Consider the following 27022-nt stretch of genomic DNA (forward strand, 5'->3'; position numbering starts at 1 on the left):
TAATATTTTATAGCATTATATTTTCTCATTATATTTTTATTTCACCTGCAATATTTTGCATGATATTTGGTAAAGGTCAAAGTATTTTTCTGAAATGTCAATTATTCCAACACGTTTCTTGAATAGTCCACCTTTTCTTTACACACTGATCTGAAGTGCCACGTGTACATTAATCCTCAAATCATCATTTATATTGTTGAATTATATTTTAACAAACTAATCCTATTTATTTGTGATAATCATGTAATTAACAATGGCATTAACAAGCTGAGATGCTAATGTCATTTTGCCAACAGAGTTGCCACCAGAGTTAATACCAACTATATTTCCCTGAAAATTAAATGTTACAGGTACTGTGTGACATTTAAATATTGTCACACTGAGAATTTAAACAAATACTGAAATGAAGCTATCACTTAAAAAGAGCTTACCTTTGCAATTATTACTGATTGAACGGGGTAGCAAACAGTTGCTCCCAAAGTGGCCAATCCCAATGGATAAGCAATTCTCTTAAACCGAGAACCTGTAACATTCAAACAAACTATTAAACTCCAAACAGATGCTGCCAGACACTTGATGCTTTTAGAACTTTAATGTTTTCTGTGTTCCCCTTTAAGCCATCATCTATGCTAAGTTATTTTTTAGGTAAAAACACCAATCAAGATGAGAGTTAAAATGTCCTTAAGTATTACAGTTCAATTAATCTCCCTTAGTTGTCACATTCAATTTAAGAAAAGTATTCTCAATCTAACATTGATAATTACCTACACAAAGGGGGTTGATAATTTTCTTCTTTTTAAAAGCTAGGTATTTTTTCATGTCCTAAGAAACCCAGAGTTGTAGCCACAGTTTTTCCAAGTTTGTAACACCATGTTAAACTGAAATGGACTCTTTTCAGATATCTTTTTTTTTTTTTTTTTTTACTAACTCTCTAGAAAGCTGAAATGATCCAGCTAACTAATAAAGATTTTAAAAGGTACATAACTCCTTCATGTCATTGATTTAGAATACTGAAGTAATAATTTAATAATTGCAAGTAATTTGTAATAATTCATTAATTTTCACTTTTGCCTTAATTAAGCATCTAGGAGTCATTTTCAAAGTGTTTAAATTAGCAAAATTCTTCAAAAAAAATCTTCCAAATAGAACCTAACTAGGAACTTCATATATAAAATCTATAGACTTGAAGTTACTCCAGTTAGCCTGAGGAAGTGAAGCTCATATCATGCCCTACCTACGTGGCTTTTCCAGTATTCCCATACCACCACTGAACACTTTCATGGAACCCTAGATTCTACAGAATAGTTTGAAACCCACTACTCTAAGCCGTAGCTTAGTTCAAACAGACTGTTAGTTCAAAACAGTATGTATCTTAAGTGCTTGTGTGGGTACACTTGACTCTAAATATGATCTGGGAAACTATTATAGATATTGCAATTTCTAATTATGGTAAGTACTTTTATTCTCTGAAACAGAATTTACAACTCAGTTTAAAAATTGGACAGTTTATCTGGTATATCAGTAAAATATACCAGTTTATCTGGTATATCAGAAAAATATATCAGGCAACTTAACAGTTTAGGGAAGGTAAAACAAGATGTATTTCTCTAACTGGTTTTGACTATTAGTAATGAGGCCTTCTACAGTCATGTCTACAATAGATTGAGCATTGAGGGAGGTGGGTAGGTAGGCAGCTTCCACCCTTAGTTTTACTTTCCTTTAGATATAGACTGGTTTTGGTGATATTGGGAAAGAAGGTATAATTATATTAAAGTATGTCTTGCTCACTATTATCCTAGTATCTGTAGTTTGGTTCTTGATTTTACTGACCTAATATTTCTTAATGTAGGTTTCCTTGACTCAGCCAAATTCTAATTCTGCTGCTCCTAAACTTGGAAAGTGGCAGTTTTTCCTTTATGTGTCATCTTATTTTATTCTTTATTTACTTTTTTTGTACTTGCTATACTTCTTAAAATCATTTTAAAATTGAAGTATAACCATTTCTTTATTGATTGACATTGAATAGTATACCATTCTCTAAACAACTATCCAAATGTCTAGTGTATGATGCATACATATGCTTGGATTTATTCTGTTTTTTTCATATGAATATATATCTATGGAAAAACATGAAAGTGTGGTTAATTTACAATGTTGTGTTAATTTCAGGTGTATAGCAAAGTGATCTAGTTATATATATTCTATTTCAGATTCTTTTCCATTATTGGTTATTACAAGATATTGAATATAGTTCCCTGTGTTATATCATTGTTGTTTATCTAGTTTATATATAGTAGTGTGTATATGTTAATCCCAAACTCCTAATTTTCCTCCCTCTCTCATCCCCACTATCCCCTTTGATAACCATGTTTGTTTTCTATGTCTATGATTCTATTTTTGTTTTTTAAATAAGTTCATTTATATAATTTAGATTCCATATATAAGTGATATCATATGATACCTGTCTTTCTCTTACTTCACTTACTATGATAATTTCTAAGTCCATCCATGTTGCTGTAAATGGCATTATTTCATTCTTTTTTATGGCTGAGTAATAATATTCCATTCTCTCTGTGTGTATATGTACACACAAGATGTATTCTTTATTATTTAAATATTAAAAAGATTTGCATTCATCCTTTCTTTACTTGATATAAAAGGCCAGGTTACAAGAAAATAAATTGCATTTGTGTTCAACTGCCCTACTCCTATAAGTAGGAAATGACTCTAGACATAGTCACTAACTAGCTATATAATATGTACTATGCAATCACTGAATGATTCCCTTTCTCTAGAGCTCTATCTGTAGCATTATATGATTACACTAAACCAACATCTTTCATACTTTTTTGACCATGACTCACATTGAAGAACAAATTTGACCTATCTCTCTTTGTCTTTTTCTATTTCTCTTTCTCACACACACACACACACACCACTGAAACAAAAGTTTCACAATATTTATCCATACTGAGTATAAAACACTCATATTTGCTATCCTCCTCTACTTTATTTTTGAATAAAATGCTTCCTGAGAATCACCATATTTATTTCACTACCTACTTATAAACTGAGCTCTGTAATTAAAAAAAAAAAATATTGGGTTAGATTATTCTAGCTCTGACACTTTGGAGTCATTGTGGATGACCTAAGGAACAGTTTCTCTTACAAGTGGATTATGAGAACTGAGTAATACACTTTGGCCAGTTTCCTTTAAAATTGAATTCTTTGTCTTATTGTTACATATGATGATCTTGGTTTTCAATGTCTTTCCTAACAAATAATTTATAATATGTATGCAATTAGAGGTTGCATATAGTGTTAGAATAAAAACTATGATACAAGGAGCCATTAATACTATCTATAAAGAAAGTGTTAGATCTATTGTGATAGATACATGGGCTATAGTAGAATACTGGAATGTTTTTATAACTTACAGAGGTTTTATATGTGATTAGGTATACTTGGATTGAGGCTACTTTAAAGACTAAAGCTGGGTAAACCAACAATAATGTATCTGATGTCAAACTCCAGGCTGGTTCAGACATGTGGTTCAGCTGGTTCTAACCACATGTAATTTAGTTTGGAGATAATGACTGGCATTGGGAGACAGAGGATAAATGGAAGGCGCTCAAAATGCCTACTGACCAGAGAACTGACCAGCTTAGTAAGGGCTTAAGTGAGGAGGGGAGGCAGTAATTCCTACTGAGAGAGATTTCCATACCAGAGATGGAAAATGGGCAAATACAAAATTCACCATGTGCTTATGAGAGTTATTTAATGATGTGCAGAAAACAGTTAACATATGCCCAAGACTGCTACCATTAGTAAGGTATGCTTGCAAGACTGGCAATTAGCTGGCACCTGGAAACCTGACTGGTAAGTAGTTCACTACACTAACAGAAACTGTTTCCTAAATCACAAGAATGGATCAGTTCAGTTGAGTTGCTCAGTTGTGTCTGACTCTTCACGACCCCATGGACCACAGTACGCCAGGCTTCCCTGTCCATCACCAACTCCTGGAGTTTACTCAAACTAATGCCCATCGAGTTGGTGGTGCCATCCAACCATCTCATCCTCTGCTGTCCCCTTCTCCTCCTGCCTTCAATCTTTCCCAGCATCAGGGTCTTTTCAAATGAGTCAGTTATTCGTATCAGGTGGCCAAAGTATTGGAATTTCAGCTTTAGCATCAGTCCTTCCAATGAATATTCAGGACTGACTTCCTTTAGGATTGACTGGTTGGGTCTCCTTGCAGTCCAAGGGACTCTCAAGAGTCTTCACCAACACCACTGTTCAAAAGCCCCAATTATTCAGTGCTCAGCTTTCTTTATAGTTCAGCTCTCACAAATAACATGGTTTATGCTGAACCACTATTGATACTTTCGTTCTGGGAGTCTGGAGTCTTGGTACATGCCAGAAAGACAGTGTTTATATGACTAGCCTCCAATAATAGACTCGGTCACTCAGTCTCTAATGAGCTTCTCTGACTGACAACATCTCATAAGTATTGTCACAGTTCATTAGTGGAGGAATTAGGTGCATCTTATATGTGAACCATGAACTTCCAGATGTTCAAGCTGGTTTTAGACAAGGCAGAGGAACCAGAGATCAAATTGCCAACATCTGCTGGATCATCAAAAAAGCAAGAGTGTTCCAGAAAAATATATATTTCTGCTTTATTGACTATGCCAAAGCTTTCGACTGTGTGGATCACAATAAACTGTGGAAAATTCTGAAAGAGATGGGAATACCAGACGTCCTGACCTGCCTCTCGAGAAACCTATATGCAGGTCAGGAAGCAACAGTTAGAACTGGACATGGAACAACAGACTGGTTCCAAATAGGAAAAGGAGGACGTCAAGGCTGTATATTGTCACCCTGCTTATTTAACTTCTATGCAGAGTACATCATGAGAAACGCTGGGCTGGAAGAAGCACAAGCTGGAATCAAGATTGCCGGGAGAAATACCAATAACCTCAGATATGCAGATGACACCACCCTTATGGCAGAATGTGAAGAGGAACTAAAAGCCTCTTGATGAAAGTGAAAGAGGAGAGTGAAAAAGTTGGCTTAAAGCTCAACATTCAGGAAACGAAGATCATGGCATCTGGTCCCATCACTTCATGACAAATAGATGGGGAAACAGTGGAAACAGTATCAGACTTTATTTTTTGGGGCTCCAAAATCACTGCAGATGGTGACTGCAGCCATGAAATTAAAAGACGCTTACTCCTTGGAAGGAAAGTTACGACCAACCTAGATAGCATATTCAAAAGCAGAGACATTACTTTGCCAACAAAGGTCCGTCTAGTCAAGGCTATGGTTTTTCCAGTGGTCATGTATGGATGTGAGGGTTGGAGGGTGAAGAAAGCTGAGCACCGAAGAATCGATGCTTTTGAACTGTGGTGTTGGAGAAGACTCTTGAGAGTCCCTTGGACTGCAAAGAGATCCAACCAGTCCATTCTAAAGGAGATCGGTCCTGGGTGTTCTTTGGAAGGAATGATGCTAAAGCTGAAACACCAGTATTTTGGCCACTTCATGCAAAGAACTGACTCATTGGAAAAGACTCTGATGCTGGGAGGGATTGAAGGCAGGAGGAGAAGGGGACAACAGAGGATGAGATGGCTGGATGGCATCACTGACTGGATGGATGTGAGTTTGAGTGAACTCCGGGAGTTGGTCATGGACAGGGAGGCCTGGTGTGCTGCAATTCATGGGGTTGCAAAGAGTCGGACATGACTGAGCAACTGAACTGAGTTGAACTGAACTGAACTGTGACTTACACAAGGAGCCTGGCAGGGTAGTCATCAGGGTCGCAAAGAGTTGGACATGACTGAAGTGACTGAGCATACACACATGACTTACACGACTCTACTGGGAGAAAACTCCTGGAAGCTTGTAATTCATTTCCTCTAAGCTTTGCCTGACGTATCTTTTCTCTTTGTTGATTTTACTTTGCATCCTTTCAATGGAATAAATCTTAGCCATGGATATGACTATAGGTTGACTCCTCTAAGTCTTCTGAACTAACCATCTAATCTGGGAATGGCTGTGGGGACTCTCTCTGTACAAGTGGTATAGTGAGAAGGAAGGACAAAGTTGGTAGAGATACGGAGTACAAAGATGAAAAGAAATGAAATATATTAACCCTCATATGCTGAATGAGAGTAGTGATTGAGTTGTCTACCTCAGAATCTCCATTCCCAGCTAGCTGATGTCAGTTCCAACAACCTTGGTCAGGATGAGACAAAGAGAGAATAAAATTTTTCTGAGATGTATCAGTATCTCTGTCTCAATTTCTTAATATAGTCCCCCAAATATGGGTGTTCACAACTAAGCAGAGAAAAGCAGTTTGAGTGGTTAGTATACATTATTATATAAATGTAAATTTTTCAAGATCTTTTTTTTAATAGCGAGAGATTATTAAGATCTTGTCAAAAATAATGTTATCTAAGAGATGAAAAACAAAATGATAAATTACAATTTTAACAGGAACAGCTCTATATTTTTCAAATTTTATTTTTAAAAGACCATTCGGGAAATTCAACTTTTGGCAGGGGTTCAGTTCTATCCATTTTATGAAATGGAACCATGAGTCATGAAACCACCAGAGTCATGAAACCACCACTACAATAAGGATATGGTCTATCACTCCTAAAAATTATCTCATGCTATCCCTTTGTAGTCACACCTTTCCCCCACCCCTAATCCCTGTGAACCACTAACTTATTCTTCGTCACTAAAGTTTTGCCTTTTTGAGAATAATATGAATGGAATCATACATTGTGTAACTTTTTAAGACTGGCTTTTTTAACTCAGATTCATCAAGATTGTTGTACGTGTCAATGGTTCATTCCTTTTGTTCCTAAGTAGTATTCCTTTGTATGAATGTGCCATAGATTAGTTCACTGTTGAAAGACATTTAGGTTGTTTGCAGCTTTCGGTGGCTATGAATGGAGTTACTATAAATACATCAGGGAAGCCTGGCATGCTGCAGCTCATGGGATCACAAAGAGTCAGACATGACTGGGCGAATGAACAACAATGACAACTATAAACATTAGTGTACAGGTTATCCAGAGTAAATACCCAAGAGTGGGAATACTGTGTCTCATAGTAATTACATGTTTAACTTTATGAGAAACTGTCAGGCTATTTTCCAGAATGGCTATCTCATTTTGTATTCCTACCAAAAGTGTACAAGAGTGTTAGTTGCTCTACATTCTCAACTACATTTTGTATGAGCATTCTTAATTTGAGATATTTTTTTAATTGTTATTATTATTATTATTATTTTTTACTTTACAATATTGTATTGGTTTGCCATACATCAACATGCATCCACCACAGGTGAACACGTGTTCCCCATCCTGAACCCCCCTCCCATCTCCCTCCCCATACCATCCCTCTCAGTCATCCCAGTGCACCAGCCCCAAGCTTCCTGTATCCTGCATTGAACCTGGACTGGCAATTCGTTTCTTATATAATATTATACATGTTTCAATGCCATTCTCCCAAATCATCCCCCACCCCGACCCATAGAGTCCAAAAGACTGCTCTATATATCAGTGTCTCTTTTGCTATCTCACATACAGGGTTATCATTACCATCTTTCTAAATTCCATATATATGCATTAGTGTACTGTATTGGTGTTTTTCTTTCTGGCTTACTTCACTCTGTACAATAGGCTCCAGTTTTATCCACCTCATTAGAACTGATTCAAATGTATTCTTTTTAATGGCTGAGTAATACTCCATTGTGTATATGTACCACTGCTTTCTTATCCATTCATCTGCTGATGGACATCTAGGTTGCTTCCATGTCCTGGCTATTATAATAGGTATGTATTGTTATCTCACTGTATCTTTTTGAAAAAAAGTTATTTATTTTTTTATTGAAGGTTAATTGCTTTACAGAATTTTGTTGTTTTCTGTCAAACATCAACAAGAATCAGCCATAGGTGCACCCATATCCCCTCCCTCCTGAGCCTCCCTCCAATCTCCCTCCCCATTGAACCCTTCTAGATTGCTATAGAGTTCCCTGAATCATACAGCAAATTCCCATTGGCTATCTATTTTACATATGGTATTGCAAGTTTCCAGGTTACTCTCATCATACATCTCACTCACTGTAGTTTTAATTTGCATTTCCTTAATAACTAATGATATTGGACTTCTTTTTGAATCACTGTATTTCTAAAAACACAAAAAAGTCTTTGTGAAAGTAAAGTAAACACACGGTACTATAGAATCTAAAAATTTTTTACATTAGCCTACCCTACTAATATTCAATAAGGGATATGTGGTTTTCCTGTAGCAGTAAAATTCAGAAATTAGTATAACAGCATTGAAAGAGGGAATATATATATTTTAACCTTACCTTTTCTTGCTGAAATGAAGCCTGCCAATCCTGAAACTGTAATCACTCCAATTTTTGGAAGAAAATCTCGAGGTGGATTCTTCAGATATACATACGCATCTCAAGAAATCAGTTAAAAATTAATATGAATAACTTACAATTTTGGGCATTCATATCAGTATGATGAAAAGTTAAGAGATTTGCTTAGATAATAGCAGATGATTTAAACATTTGTGAGAGCCAGCTCATGGGAAAAGAGCCTGATGATGGGAAAGATCAAAGACAAAAGGAGAAGGGGATGAGATGGTTGAATGGCATCACTGGCTCAATGGACATGAGTTTTAGCAAACTCCAGGAGATAGTAAGGACAGAGGAGCCTGGCAGGCTACAGTCCATGGGGTTGCAAACAGCTGGACAAGGCTTAGTGACTGAAAAACAACAAAAAGAACTACACAAAATAATGATTTGAGAAGCAACTTAAAAAGCCAGTTATAATAGTTACCTGCTACAGAATAAAAATCTTCCTTCCACAGCTTATTTAATAGCATTTGTTTTCTTAATAGAGGTGATTATTACACTTTAATGAAATATAATGCTAGAGTGCACACCTTAAGATGGATTACTATAAATTCCTGATTGTGTATGTATAATAATGGAAATGCTTCTGGCCTTATCTATTTAAACAATGGTATAATACAGAACGGAGAAGGCAATGGCAACCCACTCCAGTACTCTCGCTTGAAAAATCCCATGGACGGAGGAGCCTGGTAGGCTGCAGCCCATGGGGTCGCTAAGAGTCGGGCATGACTGAGCGACTTCACTTTCACTTTTCACTTTCATGCACTGGAGAAGGAAATGGCAACCCACTCCAGTGTTCTTGCCTGGAGAATCCCAGGGACAGAGGAGCCTAGTGGGCTGCCGTCTATGGGGTCACACAGAGTCAGATGTGACTGAAGCGACTTAGCAGCAGCAGCAGCAGCAGGATACAGAAAGAATTGAAATAGATACTTTATTAAGGAACTTTGAATAAGGGTCTAGTAAAACATGCAGCTACTACACTCTGCTTGTCACACTATCCCCAGTAACCTCAGAGTAGTTGTTGCTCTCAGTTAAAACCAATGGTCAGTGTACAGACAAAAAGTAGACAGAGGGTGGGTAGAGGTCCAGATTTCTTGACTTTTTTAATATGTTTATATGGTTTCTGGTTCCAGGCAACCCCAAAAAACACTCTTCTATCATCATTATTTAATGGATTTCATTTATTTAATATTCCTCAAGGCTGATGAGGCATATAACTTGGAATTAATTGGAATTAATCTCTACACACATTATATGATGATACATATACAGGTTATCAGTATCAGTGACATTTAAAGATTTTAGCTAATCTTTCTGTCCCTACCGCCAACACACATTTATTTTGACAACTGACTTAGTCTAAGAAGGGAGCTATATTTGCTGCCAAACTCTATTATCAAATTAACAAGTCAAATACAATTATTTTCCAACATTAGCTCAAAAATTCTAGGGTGACTAATTGAAGTACTGTTTCCGAGCAATAGGTAGCAAACTACTATGCATTTTAACAGCAAACAGTACTTATTTAAACTAACTAATAATAATGGAGATATATTTCTAGTTTATGGTTTATGAATATGTAATATGGGTTTTGTAACCAAAACAGTTTGAGTCCAGGTGTTGCCACTTACTAGCTATGTGACCTTGGTAATCCACTTAACCCTTCTAAACTACAGGTTCGTCATCTATAAAATGGGAGTAAGTATAATACCAACACGAAGAAGGCAATGGCACCCCACTCCAGTACTCTTGCCTGGAAAATCCCATGGGTGGAGGAGCCTGGTAGGCTGCAGTCCATGGGGTTGCTAAGAGTTGGACACGACTGAGCAACTTCACTTTCACTGTTCACTTTCATGCATTGGAGAAGGAAATGGCAACCCACTCGTGTTCTTGCCTGGAGAATCCCAGGGACAGGGGAGCCTGGTGGGCTGCCGTCTATGGGGTCGCACAGAGTCGGACACGACTGAAGCGACTTAGCAGCAGCAGCAGCAGCAACCCTGTATTAGGTGTTCTAAGGGCTACAGAACTCAAATAAGACACGGTTGCTGATCCTTGAGAATTCAACACCCTGATTAAGCTGTCTAAATCAGTAAGTGACTTAGCAGCAGTAGCAGCATAATACCAACATTCACAGGTTTGCTACAAAATTAAATTAGATAAATTATGTAAAATGCTTATTATAGTGCCTCAACATATAATAATTGCTAAATAAAAAATTGATACCATTGCTTTATTATTGTCATAAACTGCTATATGGAGTATCTTCTGAGTTGGTCAAACATGATAATGATTAACATTCCAGGTATGTTTTCTCACATGTAAACCCTGCAAGTTAAAAAGACAATAGAACATTTCTGAATATAGATGGTTCACTCACCTACCTTTTCCAAATTGCACTGTATCCATTATCCCATTTTTCACAAAGACATAAACGCCCTAAGTAAAAAGGAGGGGAAAAAGGACATCTGTATTTTTGAAGATGTTGATAATTAGATCAAATAGCCCACATCTCTGAGAGTGTACGAAATTTCACCAAAATAAATTTAGCTTCTCTATTATCTATCAAGACACTTCTTGAACTTAGCTTCTCTTCTTGTTTTTCATCTATTTAACATGGATAATACATGTTATTATTTTCCTCATATAAATGGGTAAAGTAATGCCTAGAAAATAATCATTGCAGATCACAGAAAAGTTATTACAGAAATACAAAGATTTATCATCTTATTTTATGACAGTGTAGAAAAATGAATGGAATTTTTAAAAAGCATGAAGAGAGGTACATTTCAGCCTAGAAGCAACATCTGATTAATAAAGATGTAACAGCAACAACATTAATGATTTGTGGAGAAAACAACAAAAAGCCTAAACAAAGTGCTTCACCTCCCTTTTTCTTAGTGTGCATTCAGTTCAGTTCAGTAGCTCAGTTGCGTCCATCTTTAGTGATACCGTGGACGGCAGCACGCCAGGCTTCCCTGTCCATCACCAACTCCCGGAACTTGCTCAAACTCATGTCTATTGAGTCAGAGATGCCATCCAACCATCTCATCCTCTGTTGTCCCCTTCTCCTCCCGCCTTCAATCTTTCCCAGCATCATGGTCTTTTCAAATGAGTCAGTTCTTTGCATCAGGTGGCCAAAGTATTGGAGTTTCAGCTTTAGCATCAGCCCTTCCAATGAATATTCAGGACTGACTTCCTTTAGGATTGACTGGTTGGGTCTCCTTGCAGTCCAAGGGACTCTAAAGAGTCTTCTCCAACACCACGGTTCAAAAGCATCAATTCTTCAGTGCTCAGCTTTCTTTATAGTCCAATGCTCACATCCATGCATGACTACTGGAAAAACCATAGCTTTGACTATATGGACCTTGTCAGCAAAGTAATGTCTCTGCTTTTAATATGCTGTCTGGATTTGTCATAGCTTTTCTTCCAAGGAACAAGTGTCTTAATTTCATGGCTGCAGTCACCATCTGCAGTGATTTTGGAGCCCAAGAAAATAAAGTTTGTCACTGTTTCCATTGTTTCCCCATCTATTTGCCATGAAGTGATGGGACCGAATGTCATGATCATAGTTTTTTGAATGTTGAGTTTTATAGTGTGCATTAGAAAAATAAATAAGACATTTATCTTAGGATAGAAATCATCCTACACAGTTTTTCAATAGGAACATAAATTCTCTGCAAATCAACATCATATTAACCCATTTGAGGGATTAAAGCTTTAAATTAAATTACTTATTTTACCTGTTTATATTTTAATACAGGAAATATTGTTACACACATTTTTTTAATAGGTATTATCTCAATTACATCAGAAGAAAAATGAAGGTATGGTATAATTTACCAGTATAATTGCCCATTGTCATGCTGTACTCTATCAATGGAACTACAAAACACAGTGTAAATATATAGTCTCCTTCTATGAACTAGATGCTATGAAATCATGGAATAAAAACAACAAAAAAAAAAACAAAAGATTTTCAAAGAAAAGAAAATAGAAATAATTACATTAAATAAGAAAGAAATAAGTTATTGCTATTGACAAAGTATTAGTAACTTTGTCTCAGATACATTCATGATGATCAGGTCCAGAACCTGTTCACTGTGTTTTAAAGCTGTACAAACCAACAGGTACCTTAATTGCCACTGAGCTATTTTTCTTTAGGTATTGTCTCTTGAGAAAATGTTACCTTCAAAGTTATAATACTTACAGACCAGTTGATTGGGAATCATGTAACTGTTGAGGAAGAAAACTAGTCACTTCTTTTGGGAAATTTTCCTTAGCTGTGTTTAGGAATTCACTTTTACCACTGGAGGTCACTGCTACCTGAATTTCAAAACACTAAGGAATAGGAGTAGAAAATGAATTTGCCCTCCATGATTCTAAGTTTAATGAAAAATGTATTTTGAGTCAGAGTTAATTTTTAGAGAATAGATTATTTTTAAGAGAAAATTAGAGAGGAAATGTTTACATTGAAGATGAAATGCATTTTAAAGCACCCTCCTTCAACTTATTCAGTTCAGCATATTAACAGAATAAAAAGTTCTTTTGGTCTTAAATTGGGTGATGGTAACAATAGCAATTGAAAGATCTCTCAGGAACAATTTCCCTCAATGAAAACGACTTTGAGGACACGATGGAAAATGAGCTCTCAAGAGACTTCAGTCTGAATCATCCAGATGTTGACACATAGCCTCAGGGGCATGATTCAGACCTTATTAGTTAAGCTATTTCTTGCTAAGACCAAACTATAGTACAACTAGTCAAACTATTAAGAGTGTATTAAACGTCCATCAGAATTGTTTGACAGGCATAAAATAAAACACCATGTATTCATCAGATGTTTGAAATGCCAGCTGAAATGACCATAGTCCAAAGATTTGCTATTTAAGAACATTAGAATTTTCTTTCTAAAAAGAATGGATTAGAAACAAAAAAGGCACAGGGGTTCACAATTGGATAGGTTAGACTTGAGGGGAAGTTGTGTGGTTAATAGGTCAAAATGATTAAAATAATAGTACCAACATTATCACTATGACACTGATACTGGAAATGTTGATATTAGCACACATCTATGTGGATGTGATAATGAAACAGCAGTAATGTACTAGCTTATTCCACCATTCTACTACTGGATAGTGTCGATTCAAAGCTAAGTATTAAAATAAGGTGAATTCTATTTTGTCCAATAGATGACTATAGTCAGAAATGTCTTATGAACCAAACCCAATATGTGAACATTTTACTTAGTCAAATAAGGAACAATGCGGAAGTAACCTCAGAACTTCATGTAAAAACTCAAACAATGTTTTGTACATGCCATGTGACATAAATGCTTGTTGAACTTCTTTAATCTACGCAGTAGTGGTAGAATACATTATATATGGCCACAAATTTTTTGCTGCTACTCATACTGAGAGATGGTATCTAATTCCTCTCTCATAAAGACTGTGTTGGCCTTAGTGACTTTATTTAACAACAAAGTATTGTACAAGTAACCTTCCCAGACATCTTAAGATAGGTTGGTGAATTGTGACTAGAGCTTCTTGTAACATTTTCTCTAGAAGCCCTGAACTGTACATATAAGTTATCTGACTACCTGAGGCTGGGTATAGATGCTTCAGTCAACATTCCCAGCTGAGCCCAGCCTTCTAGCCATCTGTGACAAGGTACCAGCAATGAGAATGAAGTTGTCTTGGACCCTCTAGATCAATCCCTTCACCTGACGAATATCACTGAGTGACCTTTGTCAATAACATATGTGACAGAAGAATCAGCTATCTGAAGTATGATTAAATTTCTGACTTACAAAATCATGAGTTAGAATAGTTACCATTTTAAACCATTAAGTTTTGGGGAAGTTTGTTACACATCAGTGGATAACTGAAACAACTGTTATGTAAGACAAATGAGAACCCTCTGATATTAAACCACTATCAGAATTCACTTACCTTGCACCAGCCAATATAACGACTGGTTGTAGTGCGAATGGATGCAAAGCCCATTTGTAAATGACCAGGCTGCTCTTCAACATATTTAGACTGGAGTGGTGGTGCAGTATATATGGGGAGCTAGAAGGGAAAAAGTTCATGTCAAAAATATAAAATAGCTGGACTTCTTTTTTCTAGCATATTGCAGGATAAGAATCCTTACCAACCTTGCTACTGAAAACAACTGAAAAATACTGATAAAATATATTTTGCATGTGTGCTAGGTCATTTCAGTCACGTCCAACTCTTTGTGACCCTATGGACTATGTAGCCCTCCAGGCTCCTCCAGGCAAGAATACTGGAGTGGGTTGTCATGCCCTCCTCCAGGGGATCTTCCTGACCCAGGGATCAAATCTGCATCTCTTATGTCTCCTGCATTGGCAGGCAAGTTCTTTACCACTAACGCCACCTGGGAAGACCAAAATATGTTGTAAACCATCTTAAATGCAGGAATAACCTGGTAACGTGTTTATAAAGACTATTCAAAAGCCAGACATTAAGTGAAAGCAAAAATGCAGAGATGAACAACAAAACCAGCTTTTACCTTGATGTCATTTGCTGTGAAACAGATGGTTATTGGAGTATGGATTCAGAAAACAAAACCCAGAATGAGCTTCAGGTGGGCAATCTTACTGGAGACTACTTAAAAACTGGTATCTCAAGGTGCTGCATCCCAAATTAAGGTTGAGCTAGAAATAAACATTTCACTGTAAGGGACTGTTAAGATAACTGATTGTCTCAAAGATTGGTCACTGAATAGAGAAGAAAGAACATTTCCTAAGAATTGGCAATCACAAGTGAGAACTCATAAACTACAGCACAAAACTATCTCAATAATTTAAGAAATCTCAAATCAATTATACATGTAGTGTGCTCCCAGGCTGGTATACCCCACAGATATGTGGCAGATGCAAATGAACAGATCCTCTCTGGAGGAAGCTATGCAGACTTCAAAGAATTACAACAGATAAAGTTCTATGAAATATGAAACCACAATTTTGAAAAATTTAAAAAATTCAAAGAAGCAAAATTAGAAAAAAATAGAAAGGATCTTGACAAGAGCTAGCAGAAACAACAAAGAGCAGAATCAGAGCCGCAAAAATGTCAACACTAGAACACATGATATCAAATACATGTATTTTTTGTTGTTGTTGACAATGAGGGCTACTCCATTTCTTCTAAGGGGATCCTTGCCCACAATAGTAGATATAATGGTCATCTGAATTAAATTTGCCCATTCCTGTTCATTTTAGTTCACTGATTCCTAAAATGTTGATGTTCACTCTTGCCATCTCCTCTTTGACCATGTCCAATTTACCTTGCTTCATGAACCTAACATTCCAGGTTCCTATGTACCATTTTTTGTCTACAGGATTGGAATTTACTTTCAACACCATACCCATTCATACCTGATCATCATTTCTGCTTTAGCTCAGACAATTCATTCTTTCTAGAGCTATTTCTCTGCTCTTCCCCAGTAGCATATTGTACACCTACCAACTTGGGGTTCTCATCGTCCAGAATCATATATTTTTCCCTTTTCATAGGTTCATGGGTTCTCAAGGCAACAATACTGAAGTGGTTTGCCATTCCCTTCTCCACTGGACAACATTTTTCCAGAACTCTCAACCATGACCCATCCGTATTTGGTGACAAGATTCCAAAATGCAGTACATGGGTACAATCTCAAAAATGACAGAATAATCTCAGCTTGTTCACAAGGCAAACCATTCAATATCACAGTAATCCAAATCTATGCCTCAACCACTAATGCTGAAGAAGCTGAAGTTGTATGGTTATATGAAGACCTAACCTAGAACTAACATAAAAAAAAAAAAAAAAAAAAGATGTCCTTTTCACAATAGGGGATTGGAATGCAAAAGTAGGAAGTCAAGAGTTACCTGGAGTAATAGGCAAGTTTGGCCTTGGGAGTACAAAATGAACTAGAGCAAAGGCTAATAGAGTTTTGCTACAAGAACACAATGATCATAGCAAACACTTCTTCAAACAACTCAAGAGATGACTCTACACATGGACATCATCAGATGGTCAATACCAAAATCAGATTATATTCTTTGAAGCCAAAGATGGAGAAGCAAAAACAAGACCACTAGCTGACTGGCTCAGATCATGAGCTCCTTATTGAAAAATTCAGGCTTAAATTGAAGAAAGTAGAGAAAATCACTAGATCATTCAGGTATGACCTAAATCAAATTCTTTATGATTATTCAGTGGGGATGACAAATAGATTCAAGGTATTAGATCTGATAAGAGGGGTTCATAACATTGTACAAGAGGTGGTGACCAAAATCATCCCACAGAAAAAGAAATGCAAGAAGGCAAAATGGTTGTCTGAGGAGGTCTTACAAACAGCTGAGAAAAGAAGAAAAGCTGAAGGCAAATTAGAAAGGGAAAAACATACCGAACTGAATGCAGAGTTCCAGAGAGTAGAAAGGAGAGGTAAGAAAGCCTTCCTAAGCTAACAATGAAAAGAATAGGCGAAAACAATAGAATGGGAAAGACTAGATATCTCAAGAAAATTGGAGATATCAAGGGAATATTTCATGAAAAGGTGGGCACTACAAAGGACAGAAATGGTAAGGACTTAACAGAAGCAGAAGAGATTAAGAAGACGTAGCAAAAATACACAGAAGAACTATATAAAAGCCTTAAGACCTGCATAACCATGATGTTGTGATCACTCACCTAGAGCCAGACATCCTAGAACATGAAGTCAAGGGGCCTTAGGAAGCATTACTACAAACAAAGCTAGTGAGGGTGATGAAATTCCAGCAGAACTATTTAAAATCCTAAAAGATGATGCTGTTAAAGTGCTGCACTCAATATGCCATTAAATTTTGAAAACTCCTCAATGGCTATAGGACTGGAAAAGGTCTGTTTTCATTCCAATCTTAAAGACAGACAATGCCAAAGAATGCTCAAACTATCATACAACTGCATTAATTTCACATGCTAGCAAGGTAATGCTCAAAATCCTTCAACCTAGACTTCAGCAGTATATGAACTGAAAAATTTCATATGTATAAGCTAGATTTAGAAAAGGCAGAAGAATCAGAACCCAAATTGCTGACATCTGTTGGATCATAGGAAAAGCAAGAGAATTCCAGAAAAATATCTAATTCTGCTTTATTGACTATGCCAAAGCCTTTAATTGTGTGGATCACAACTGCGGAAAATTCTTAAAGAGATGGGAATACCAGACCACCTTACCGGTCTCCTCAGAAACCTGTATGCAGGTCAAAAAGCAATAGTTACTACTGGACATAGAACATGGACTGGTTCAAAATTGGGAAAGGAGTATGTCATGGCTGTATATTGTTATATTGCTTATTTAACTTATATGCAGATTACATCATATGAAATGCCAGGCTGGATGAATCATGAGCTGTAACCAAGTTTGCCAGGAGAAATATCAAAAATCTCAGATATGCAGATGATACCATTATAATGGCAGAAATCAAAGAGGAACTAAAAAACCTCTTGATGAGGTTCAAAGAAAAGAGTTAAAAAGATAGCTTAAAATTCAACATTCAAAAAACTAATTTCACGGCATGGCAGGCATCTGGTCCCTTTCAGTTCAGTTCAGTTCAGTCGCTCAGTCATGTCCGACTCTTTGCGACCCCATGAACTGCAGCACACCAGGCCTCCCTGTCCATCACCAACTCCCAGAGTCTACCCATATACATGTCCATCAGTCGGTCATGCCATCCAACCATCTCATCCTCTGTCAGCCCCTTCTACTCCTGCCCTCAATCTTTCCCAGCATCAGGGTCTTTTCAAATGAGTCAGCTCTTCACATCAGGTGACCAAAGTATTGGGGTTTCAGCTTCAACATCAGTCCTTCCAATGAACACCCAGGACTGATCTCCCCCAGGATGGACTGGTTGGATCTCCTTGCAGTCCAAGGGACTCTCAAGAGTCTTCTCCAACACCACAGTTCAAAAGCATCAAGTCTTCGGCACACAGCTTCCTTTATAGTCCAACTCTCACATCCATACATGACCACTGGAAAAACCATAGCCTTGAATAGATGGACCTTTGTTGGCAAAGTAATGTCTCTGCTTTTGAATATGCTGTCTAGGTTGGTCATAACTTTTCTTCCAAGGAGTAAGTGTCTTTTAATTTCATGGCTGCAATCACCATCTGCAGTGATTTTGGAGCCCCAAAAAATAAAGTCAGCCACTGTTTCCCCATCTATTTGCCATGAAGTGATGGGACCAGATGCCATGATCTTAATGAATTTTTCTGAATGTTGAGCTTTAAGCCAACTTTTTCACTCTCCTCTTTCACTTTCATCAAGAGGCTCTTTAGTTCTTCACTTTCTGCCATAAGGGTGGTGTTATCTGCATATCTGAGGTTATTGATATTTCTCCCAGCAATCTTGATTCTCATGGCAAATGGATGAGGAAAAAGTGGAAAAGTGGCAGATTATATTTTCTTATGCTCGAAAATCACTGTGAATGGTGACCATAGCCATGAAATTAAAAGACACCTGCTCCTTGGAAGAAAAGCTATGACAAACCTAGACATTAAAAAGCAGAGACATCACTTTGCTGACAAAGGTCCATATAGTTCAAGCTATGGTTTTTCAAGTATTCATGTACAGATGGGAGAGTTGTACCATAAAGAAGGCTTAGTGCCAAATAATTGTTTTTATTTTTTAAATTGTGGTGCTGGAGAAGACTCCTGAGAGTACCTCAGAGCGCAAGGACATCAAACCAGTCAACCCTGAAGGAAATCAACCCTGAATATTCATTGGAAGTACTGATGCTTAAGCTGAAGCTCTGATATTTTGGCCACCTGATGAGAGGAGCCGACTCATTGGAAAAGACCCTGATGCTGGGAAAGACTGAGGGCAGGAGAAGAAGGGGTGACAGAGAATGAGATGGTTGGATGGCATCACCGACTCTATGGACATGAGCTTGAGCAAACTCCAGGAGATGGAGTGAAGGACAGTGAAATCTGGTGTGCTCCATTCCTTGCAGTCGCAACGAGTTGGATAGAATTCAGTGACTGAACAACAACAACATATGTTTTATATTTAGAGAAATAAAAGGGGAAATTTGAGTTTAAAGCTAGAGACTACTGAAAGGTTGTTATTGAATCACGTGAAGACACCGGGATTCTTGGCCCCAGGAGGAGAAGAATTCAATCTAGGGCCAGAGACGAGGCTTGATCGTTCAGCGCTTTTGTGTACTAAAGTTCTTTTAAAGTATGAAGGAGATAGAGAAAGCTTCTGACATAGGCATCAGAAGGGGGCAGAAAGAGTACCCGCTTGCTAGTGTTAGCAATGAAGTTATATACTCTCCAATGAATCCAAAGAATGTCTGGAGGTTATAAAGACCTCACCAGACCTACTCCCATAATTTACATTTTAAGATAACAGAATTGGCCAGAAGGTTTAATCCAGAGACTGTCCTCAGGTAGGATACATTATTGTTATATAATCCTAGGGAATGTAGAGAAGGAAAAAAAGTTTGTCCTTTCTTCCTCCTTGAGAATTCCAGACCCCTCTCTCCTTGGGGACCCCTAGACACCTTATCAACCTGCCTAGGAAATGACTCTATCACTACAAAAATTACCAAAGCTAATGAAAATAAAGTGAAAGAGAACTAACTTCTAGAACTGGAGATTAAAACTTAAAGAACTCAGTCGATAAGTTTTCATAGATCAGAAACAGTTTAGAGCTGCTGACGGATTTTGTGAATTAGTAGTCCTGAGAGAAATTGTTATGCAAAGAAATGAAAAAAAAATATGAAAGTGGTATGTACAATAGATTGAGAACTATCAACTTAGGTCTAATCAGAGTTCCAAAAGAAAGGAGAACGATTGGGGCAGAAGTAATATTTAAAGAGAATAGTTAAGATTTTTCCAGAACTTACAAACACTTGACAAGTTCAGAAATGCAACATATCCCAAACAGGATAAATAAAAAGTGGTCCACAACTAGACAAATGATAGTGAAACTCCATAATGCCAAGAAAAAGAGGGGGTATTAAAAAGAAAACCAGATAGAAAAAACAGATTACCTTCAAATGAATAAAAATTAGATAAAATTCTGAAAAACAACATTGGAAAGCATAATATCTTCAATGTGCTAAAAAAGTAACTCTACTGAGAATTATATATTCAGTAGAATATCTTTGTTTCAAAAATGAGGGGAGAAGTAAGGACACATTCAGACAGACAAAATCCAAGATAGTTTGAAACAAAATGATGTTCAGTGGGAAATTTCGAATCATGTACTTAAGGTAGAAGAAAAATGTTCCCATTGAGAAGGTCTGTGATAGAAGAAAGAATCATTAGCAAAGAAAGTTGTAGATACATGAGTAAAACTGAAACAATGAAAATATACCATAATAATTGTATGCATGTATTTAAAAAATAGAACTATATCCCTGAAGGTAGTATAAATTAGGAAAGGCTTCTCAGGTGGTGCAGTGGTCAAGAATCCACCTGCCAATGCAGGAGATGAGGGTTAAATCCCTGGGTCAGGAAGATCTCCTAGAGCAGAAAATGGCAACCCACTCCAGTATTCTTGCCTGAAAAATTCCATGGACAGAGGAGCCTGGCAGGCTACAGTTCATGGGGTCTCAAATAGTCAGACATGACTGAGCGCGCGCACACACACACACACACACACACATGTAAATTAGGAAGGGATGACAGAAATTAAAATGTTCTCAGTTTCTAGTATTGTTTGGATGGGGGAGGTGAATATAATGATGAGACTGAAATGATTGAGTGTTACTCAGCCATTAAAAAGAATACATTTGAATCAGTTCTAATGAGGTGGATGAAACTGGAGCCTATTATACAGAGTGAAGTAAGCCAGAAAGAAAAACACCAATACAGTATACTAACGCATATATATGGAATTTAGAAAGATGGTAACAATAACCCTGTATACAAGACAGCAAAAGAGACACTGATTTATAGAACAGTCTTTTGGACTCTGTGGGAAAGGGAGAGGGTGGGATGATTTGGGAGAATGGCATTGAAACATGTATAATATCATATAAGAAACGAGTTGCCAGTCCAGGTTCGATGCACGATACTGGATGCTTGGGGCTGGTGCACTGGGACAACCCAGAGGTATGGTACGGGGAGGGAGGAGGGAGGAGGGTTCAGGATGGGGAACACACGTATACGTGTGGCAGATGCATGTTGATATATGGCAAAATCAATACAATATTGTAAAGTTAAAAAGTAAAATAAAATAAAAACAAATGAACACAGGTTAAAATTTCTAGAGTGACCAATAAAGAAAATAAAAAGAAGGTAGAATCAACAAATTCTGTTATAGAAAAAAATTAAGTGTAAACATAAAGCAAAGAAATAAGAAGAGGTAACAAAACCCACAAAAACTTGATATAAAAAATTCCAAAGATATTAAAAATTATAGTAAATGCAAATGGATAAAAATGATCTAGTTAAAAGTCAAAGACAAAAAGAGTGTATTTACAAAATACAGTCACATGCTTTTTATATGAGACATTCCTAAAACAACTACTTAGAAAAGTCAGGGGAAAAACAGGAATAAAAAATACATATTGGGCAAATAGCCACCAAAAGAAAGGTACTATAAGTTATATGAATATTAGGATAAATAGATTTTAAGACAAAAACCACTACTAGAGATAAAGTGCCTATATTAAGGCCAAAAGTTTAAATAAGAGAGATTACTTTCTTAAACTTGTATGAATCTATTAATATATTCTCAAAATTAATGAAACAAGGAAAAACAGACAAAATCACCATCACAGAGGGAGTTTAACTTATCATCTATGATGGGTTATCAAAAGAAGATTTAAAAAATAGTAATGAGCAGAAATGGGCAAATGACAACCTGTGGACCAGTCACCTGTTTATGTAACTCAAATTTTACTGAATCACAGCTATACTCATTCATTAATACATTGTCTGTGGCTGCTTTTGTGCTACAACAATAATTAAGAAGGTGTGACAGAGATGCGTATGTTTAAAATATTTACTATAAGGCTTTTTAAAGAAAAAAACTCTATTGACTCCTGGTACAGAAAAATATAATCAATAAGCTTGGTCTCATGGACACATGTAACACAAAGAATTGAACAACTGTAAAATACATAATATTTTCAAGCACAAATGAAAATATATAAAAATTGAGCACACCCTGTGCCATTTCAGGAACTGAAACTCTCAGGAAGTTTCAAAGGACTAATATACAGAATATGCTAACACAAAATTCCAACAGCTTAATCTTACTTAATGGTAAGAGACTGATTGTTTATTCCCTTACATCAGCAACATAAAAAATGCCACTCTTACTACTTCTAGTCAACATTTTACTGGAGGTTCTAGTCAGTGCATTCAGGCAAGAATAAGAAATAGAAGACAATAAACCTGAAAGGAATAAATAAAACTCTCTCTATTCACAGATGACATGATCTTGTACACAGAAAATCCTAACAAACCCAGCATAATCCCTAAACAAATAAATTATACAAGGTTGCAGGATAAAATATCAATGCACAAAAATCAACTATATTGTTATATACTAGCAATAAATGATCTGAAAATGAAATTAAGAAAGCAATTCCATTTAAAACATCAAAAAATAAAATCCTTAGGAATAAATTTAACAAAGAAGTGTAAGACTTATACACCAAAACCTGTAAAAAATGTTGAAAGAAATAGAGAAGATGTAAATAAATAAAAGGCATCACAGATATCCCATGTTCTTGGATTAGAAAGTTAATATTGTTAAAATGGCAATTACTTCCCAAATTGATCCACAGATTCACTTTGAAAATTCCAATTGCCTTTTTTCCCCATAAAAAGAAAAATTTGACGCTAAATTCATACAGATGTGAAAGGAACCCAGAATAGCCAAAACAATCTTGAAAAAGAAGAAAAATGTTAGAAGACACATACTCCCCAATTTAAACTTGTTACAAAATAATAGTGTGTTATAGCTATAGGGATAGACATATATACAAATGGAATAGAATTTTGAGTCTAGAAATAAACCCATGCATTTATAGTCAACTGATTTTCAACAAAAGAACAAAGAAAATTCAATGGAGTAAAAATAGTATTTTCTATAAATAGTACATGGACACCTGCAAACTCACAAAAGGACAAAGTTGGATCCTAACATCATGCCACAGACAAAAAAATTAATGCAAAATGGATCATGTAAAAAACTATAAGAGCTAAAACTATAAAACTCTTAAAAGAAAACATAAAGGTGAATCTTCATGATTTTGGGTTAAGCAATGATTTCTTGTATACAACATTAGAAGCACTAGCAACAAAACTAAAAAAATAAAAATAAGTTGGACTTCATCAAAATTAAAAACTTGTGTTGCAAATGATATCAATATAGTAAAAGGACAAACCATAGACAATACTTACAAATCATATGTCTCATAAAGAACTTGTATCTAGAATATATAAACTATATATATTTTGAACTTGCAATTCAGCAATAAAAAGGCTAATTACCCAATTTAAAAAATGACAAAGAATCTGAATAGACAATTCTTCAAAGATGTACAAATTATCAGCAAGCAGATGACAAAATGCTTGACATTATTACTTATTACAGAAATGCAAATCAAATCCCCACTAGGATGGCTACAATCAAAAAAAACATACAATAACAAGGACTGGTAAATAAGTGGAAAAAGTGGAACCTTAATACACTGCAGGTGAGAAGATAAAATGGTGTAGTTGCTTTGGAAAACAGCCTGGCACTTCCTCAAAAAGTGAAAGCTGATTTACTATATGGACCAGAAATTCCATTCCTAGGTCTATACCCAAGAGAAATGAAAGTAAATGTTGACACAAAATTTATACACCAAAGGTCATAGCAGCATCAGCCATAATAGTCTCAAAGTGGAAATAACCCAAATATCTATCAGCTGATACATGGACAAATATTTGCTGTATTTACAGAATGAAGTATTCAGTTCAGTCGCTCAGTCGTGTCTGACTCTGCGACCCCATGAATCACAGCATGCCAGGCCTCCCTGTCCATCATCAACTCCCCGAGTTCACTCAGACTCACCTCCATCGAGTCAGTGATGCCATCCAGCCATCTCATCCTCTGTCGTCCCCTTCTCCTCCTGCCCCCAATCCCTCCCAGCATCAGAGTCTTTTCCAATGAGTCAACTCTTCGCATGAGGTGGCCAAAGTACTGGAGTTTCAGCTTTAGCATCATTCTTTCCAAAGAAATCCCAGGGCTGATCTCCTTCAGAATGGACTGGTTGCATCTCCTTGCAGTCCAAGGGACTCTCAAGAGTCTTCTCTAACACCACAGTTCAAAAGCATCAATTCTTCAGTGCTCAGCCTTCTTCACAGTCCAACTCTCACATCCATACACGACCACAGGAAAAACCATAGCCTTGACTAGACGAACCTTTGTTGGCAAAGTAATGTCTCTGCTTTTCAATATGCTATCTAGGTTGGTCATAACTTTTCTTCCAAGGAGTAAGCTATTACTCATCAATAAAAAGAAACTACATAATGATACATTCTATAACGTGGATGAAACTTGAAAACATTTTGGAAATTGAAAGAAACCAGTAACAAAAGGTCATATATTATGACCTTTAGAATCATATAATTCTATTTATATGACATGTCTGGCATCGGCATTGATCTACTTTCATCAGAAAGTAGATTAGACCAGGGGCTTGGGAAAGAGTGAAATTGAAGTGATGATAATGGGTATAGGGTTTCTTTTTGTAGTGATGAATTTTTTCCCCCTAAAATTAGCAGTAAGGGGATTTCCAAGATGGCAGAGGAGAAGACGGATGTGAAGTTCATCTGCCCCTACAAACACATCAAGAATACATCTACATATGGAATAGTTCTCACAGAGCACCTGATGAACACTAGCAGAGGACCTTGGACACCTAAAGGACAAGAAAGATCCCCACGTAACTGGGCAGGACAAAAGAAAGAAGAGAAAAGGAAGAGAGGAAGCAGGATGGGACCTGAGTCCCTGGTGGGGAGCTGGAGGTGAGGAGAAGCTCCAACATCTGGGGAAGCCCCTTTATCAGCAAGGAGATCAGATGGGACAGAAGGGGAGATTTGGGGTCTTGGAGGAGAGGTCAGCAATTGGTCAGTGGCAGGGAGGACAGAGGGAGACCTACAGAGGGTTTGTCCCACAGCACTGTGCACATCAGTCTGAGATGGGTGTCCTGGGGCTAGGTTCTGTAACGTGGGGTTTGGAAAGCAGACTAAAGGAGGATATTGCTGCTGGCTATGAGAAGACAGCATGAGGGGATGAGGGTGAGGAGCTCTGAAACCAGGAATGCCTGTGGAGAAAGCCATGACCACTATAGAGGCAAAGTGCCACTGTTGAGTGACGCTCAGTTGTGCCCGACTCTTTGCAACCTCATGTACTATACAGTCCATGGAATTCTCCAGACCAGAATGCTGGAGTGAGTAGCCTTTTCCTTCTCCAGGGGGTCTTCCCAACCCAGGGATCAAACCCAGGTCTCCCGCATTGAACACAGATTCTTCACCAACTGAGCCGCAAGGGAAGCCCAAGAATACTAGAGTGAGCAGCCTTTCCCTTCTTCCCAGGAAGATCCAGTGGATCTTCCTGACCCAGGAATCGAACTGGGGTCTCCTGCATTGGAGGTGGATTCTTTACCAACTGAGATATTAGGGAAGTCCAAGATGAAGTAGGAGAAAGACAAATTTATGGTATCACTTATATGTGGAATCTAAATAAGGGTACAAATGAGCTTATCTACAGAACAGAAATAGAGTTACAGATATAGCAAACAAACTGATGGTTACAGAGGGGGAGGGGGGAGGAATAAATCGAGAGATTAGGATTTACATATACAAAATGTGCATGTGTATGTGTGTGCTAAGTTGTTTCAGTCATGTCCAACTCTTTGCAACCGCATGAACTGTAGCCCACCAGGCTCCCTGGGATTCTCCAGGCAAGAATACTGGAGTGGGGTACCATGCCCTCCTCCAGGGGATCTTCCCAACCCAGGGATCAAACCTACCTCTCTTATGTCTCCTGCATTGGCAGGTGGGTCCCTTGCCCCTAGTGCTACCTGAGAAGCCCACATATACACATTACTATATATAAAATAGATAACTAATAAGGATCTGCTATATACTGCTGGGAACTGCTGGGAACTCTGGCCTATATGGGGACGAAAAACTCTAAAAAAATAGTTGATATATGTATATATAAAACTGATTCACTTTACAGTACATCTGAAACTAACATATTGTAAATCAACTATATTCCAATGAAAATTAAAAAAAAATATTAGAATTAAATCTAAATATACTAAAACCCAATTATTTCTAAAAAATAAATAAAACATGAATAAATGCTTATGACTTGATTAGGCAAAATTTTCTTAGACATGACATCAAAATCATAACCCATAAATTCAAGAACTGACAGATTAGATTTTATAAAAATCAAAATCTTCTGTTCCTGAAAAGACACTGTTAAAATGAGGTAGTGTATGCAGAACAATGACCCCCACCCCAAAACCTCTTAATCCTTGGAAGCCATGAATATGTTATGTTACAATAAATGAGAGTTAAA

General features: G+C 37.0%; 1 protein-coding gene across 5 annotated transcripts in view; it reads right to left on the minus strand.

Moving 5' to 3' along the window:
- APOOL (apolipoprotein O like) overlaps nucleotides 1-27022 on the minus strand; it is a 139984-nt gene that overhangs the window by 49485 nt on the left and 63477 nt on the right. For 4 of the 5 annotated variants that reach the window (XM_070784308.1, XM_070784310.1, XM_070784312.1 and 1 more), the window contains 4 exons: nucleotides 14386-14505; nucleotides 10819-10873; nucleotides 8381-8479; nucleotides 432-523 (listed from right to left, as the gene is read on the minus strand). In XM_070784308.1, coding sequence (XP_070640409.1) covers nucleotides 432-523; nucleotides 8381-8479; nucleotides 10819-10873; nucleotides 14386-14505 — 366 coding nt within the window. Of the gene's footprint in view, nucleotides 1-431; nucleotides 524-8380; nucleotides 8480-10818; nucleotides 10874-14385; nucleotides 14506-14968; nucleotides 15114-27022 lie in introns of all 5 variants that reach the window. The other variant, XM_070784313.1, reaches the window with a different exon arrangement.

Source organism: Bos indicus, chromosome X (genome assembly GCF_029378745.1).
Source record: "Bos indicus isolate NIAB-ARS_2022 breed Sahiwal x Tharparkar chromosome X, NIAB-ARS_B.indTharparkar_mat_pri_1.0, whole genome shotgun sequence".
Lineage (NCBI taxonomy): Eukaryota > Metazoa > Chordata > Mammalia > Artiodactyla > Bovidae > Bos > Bos indicus.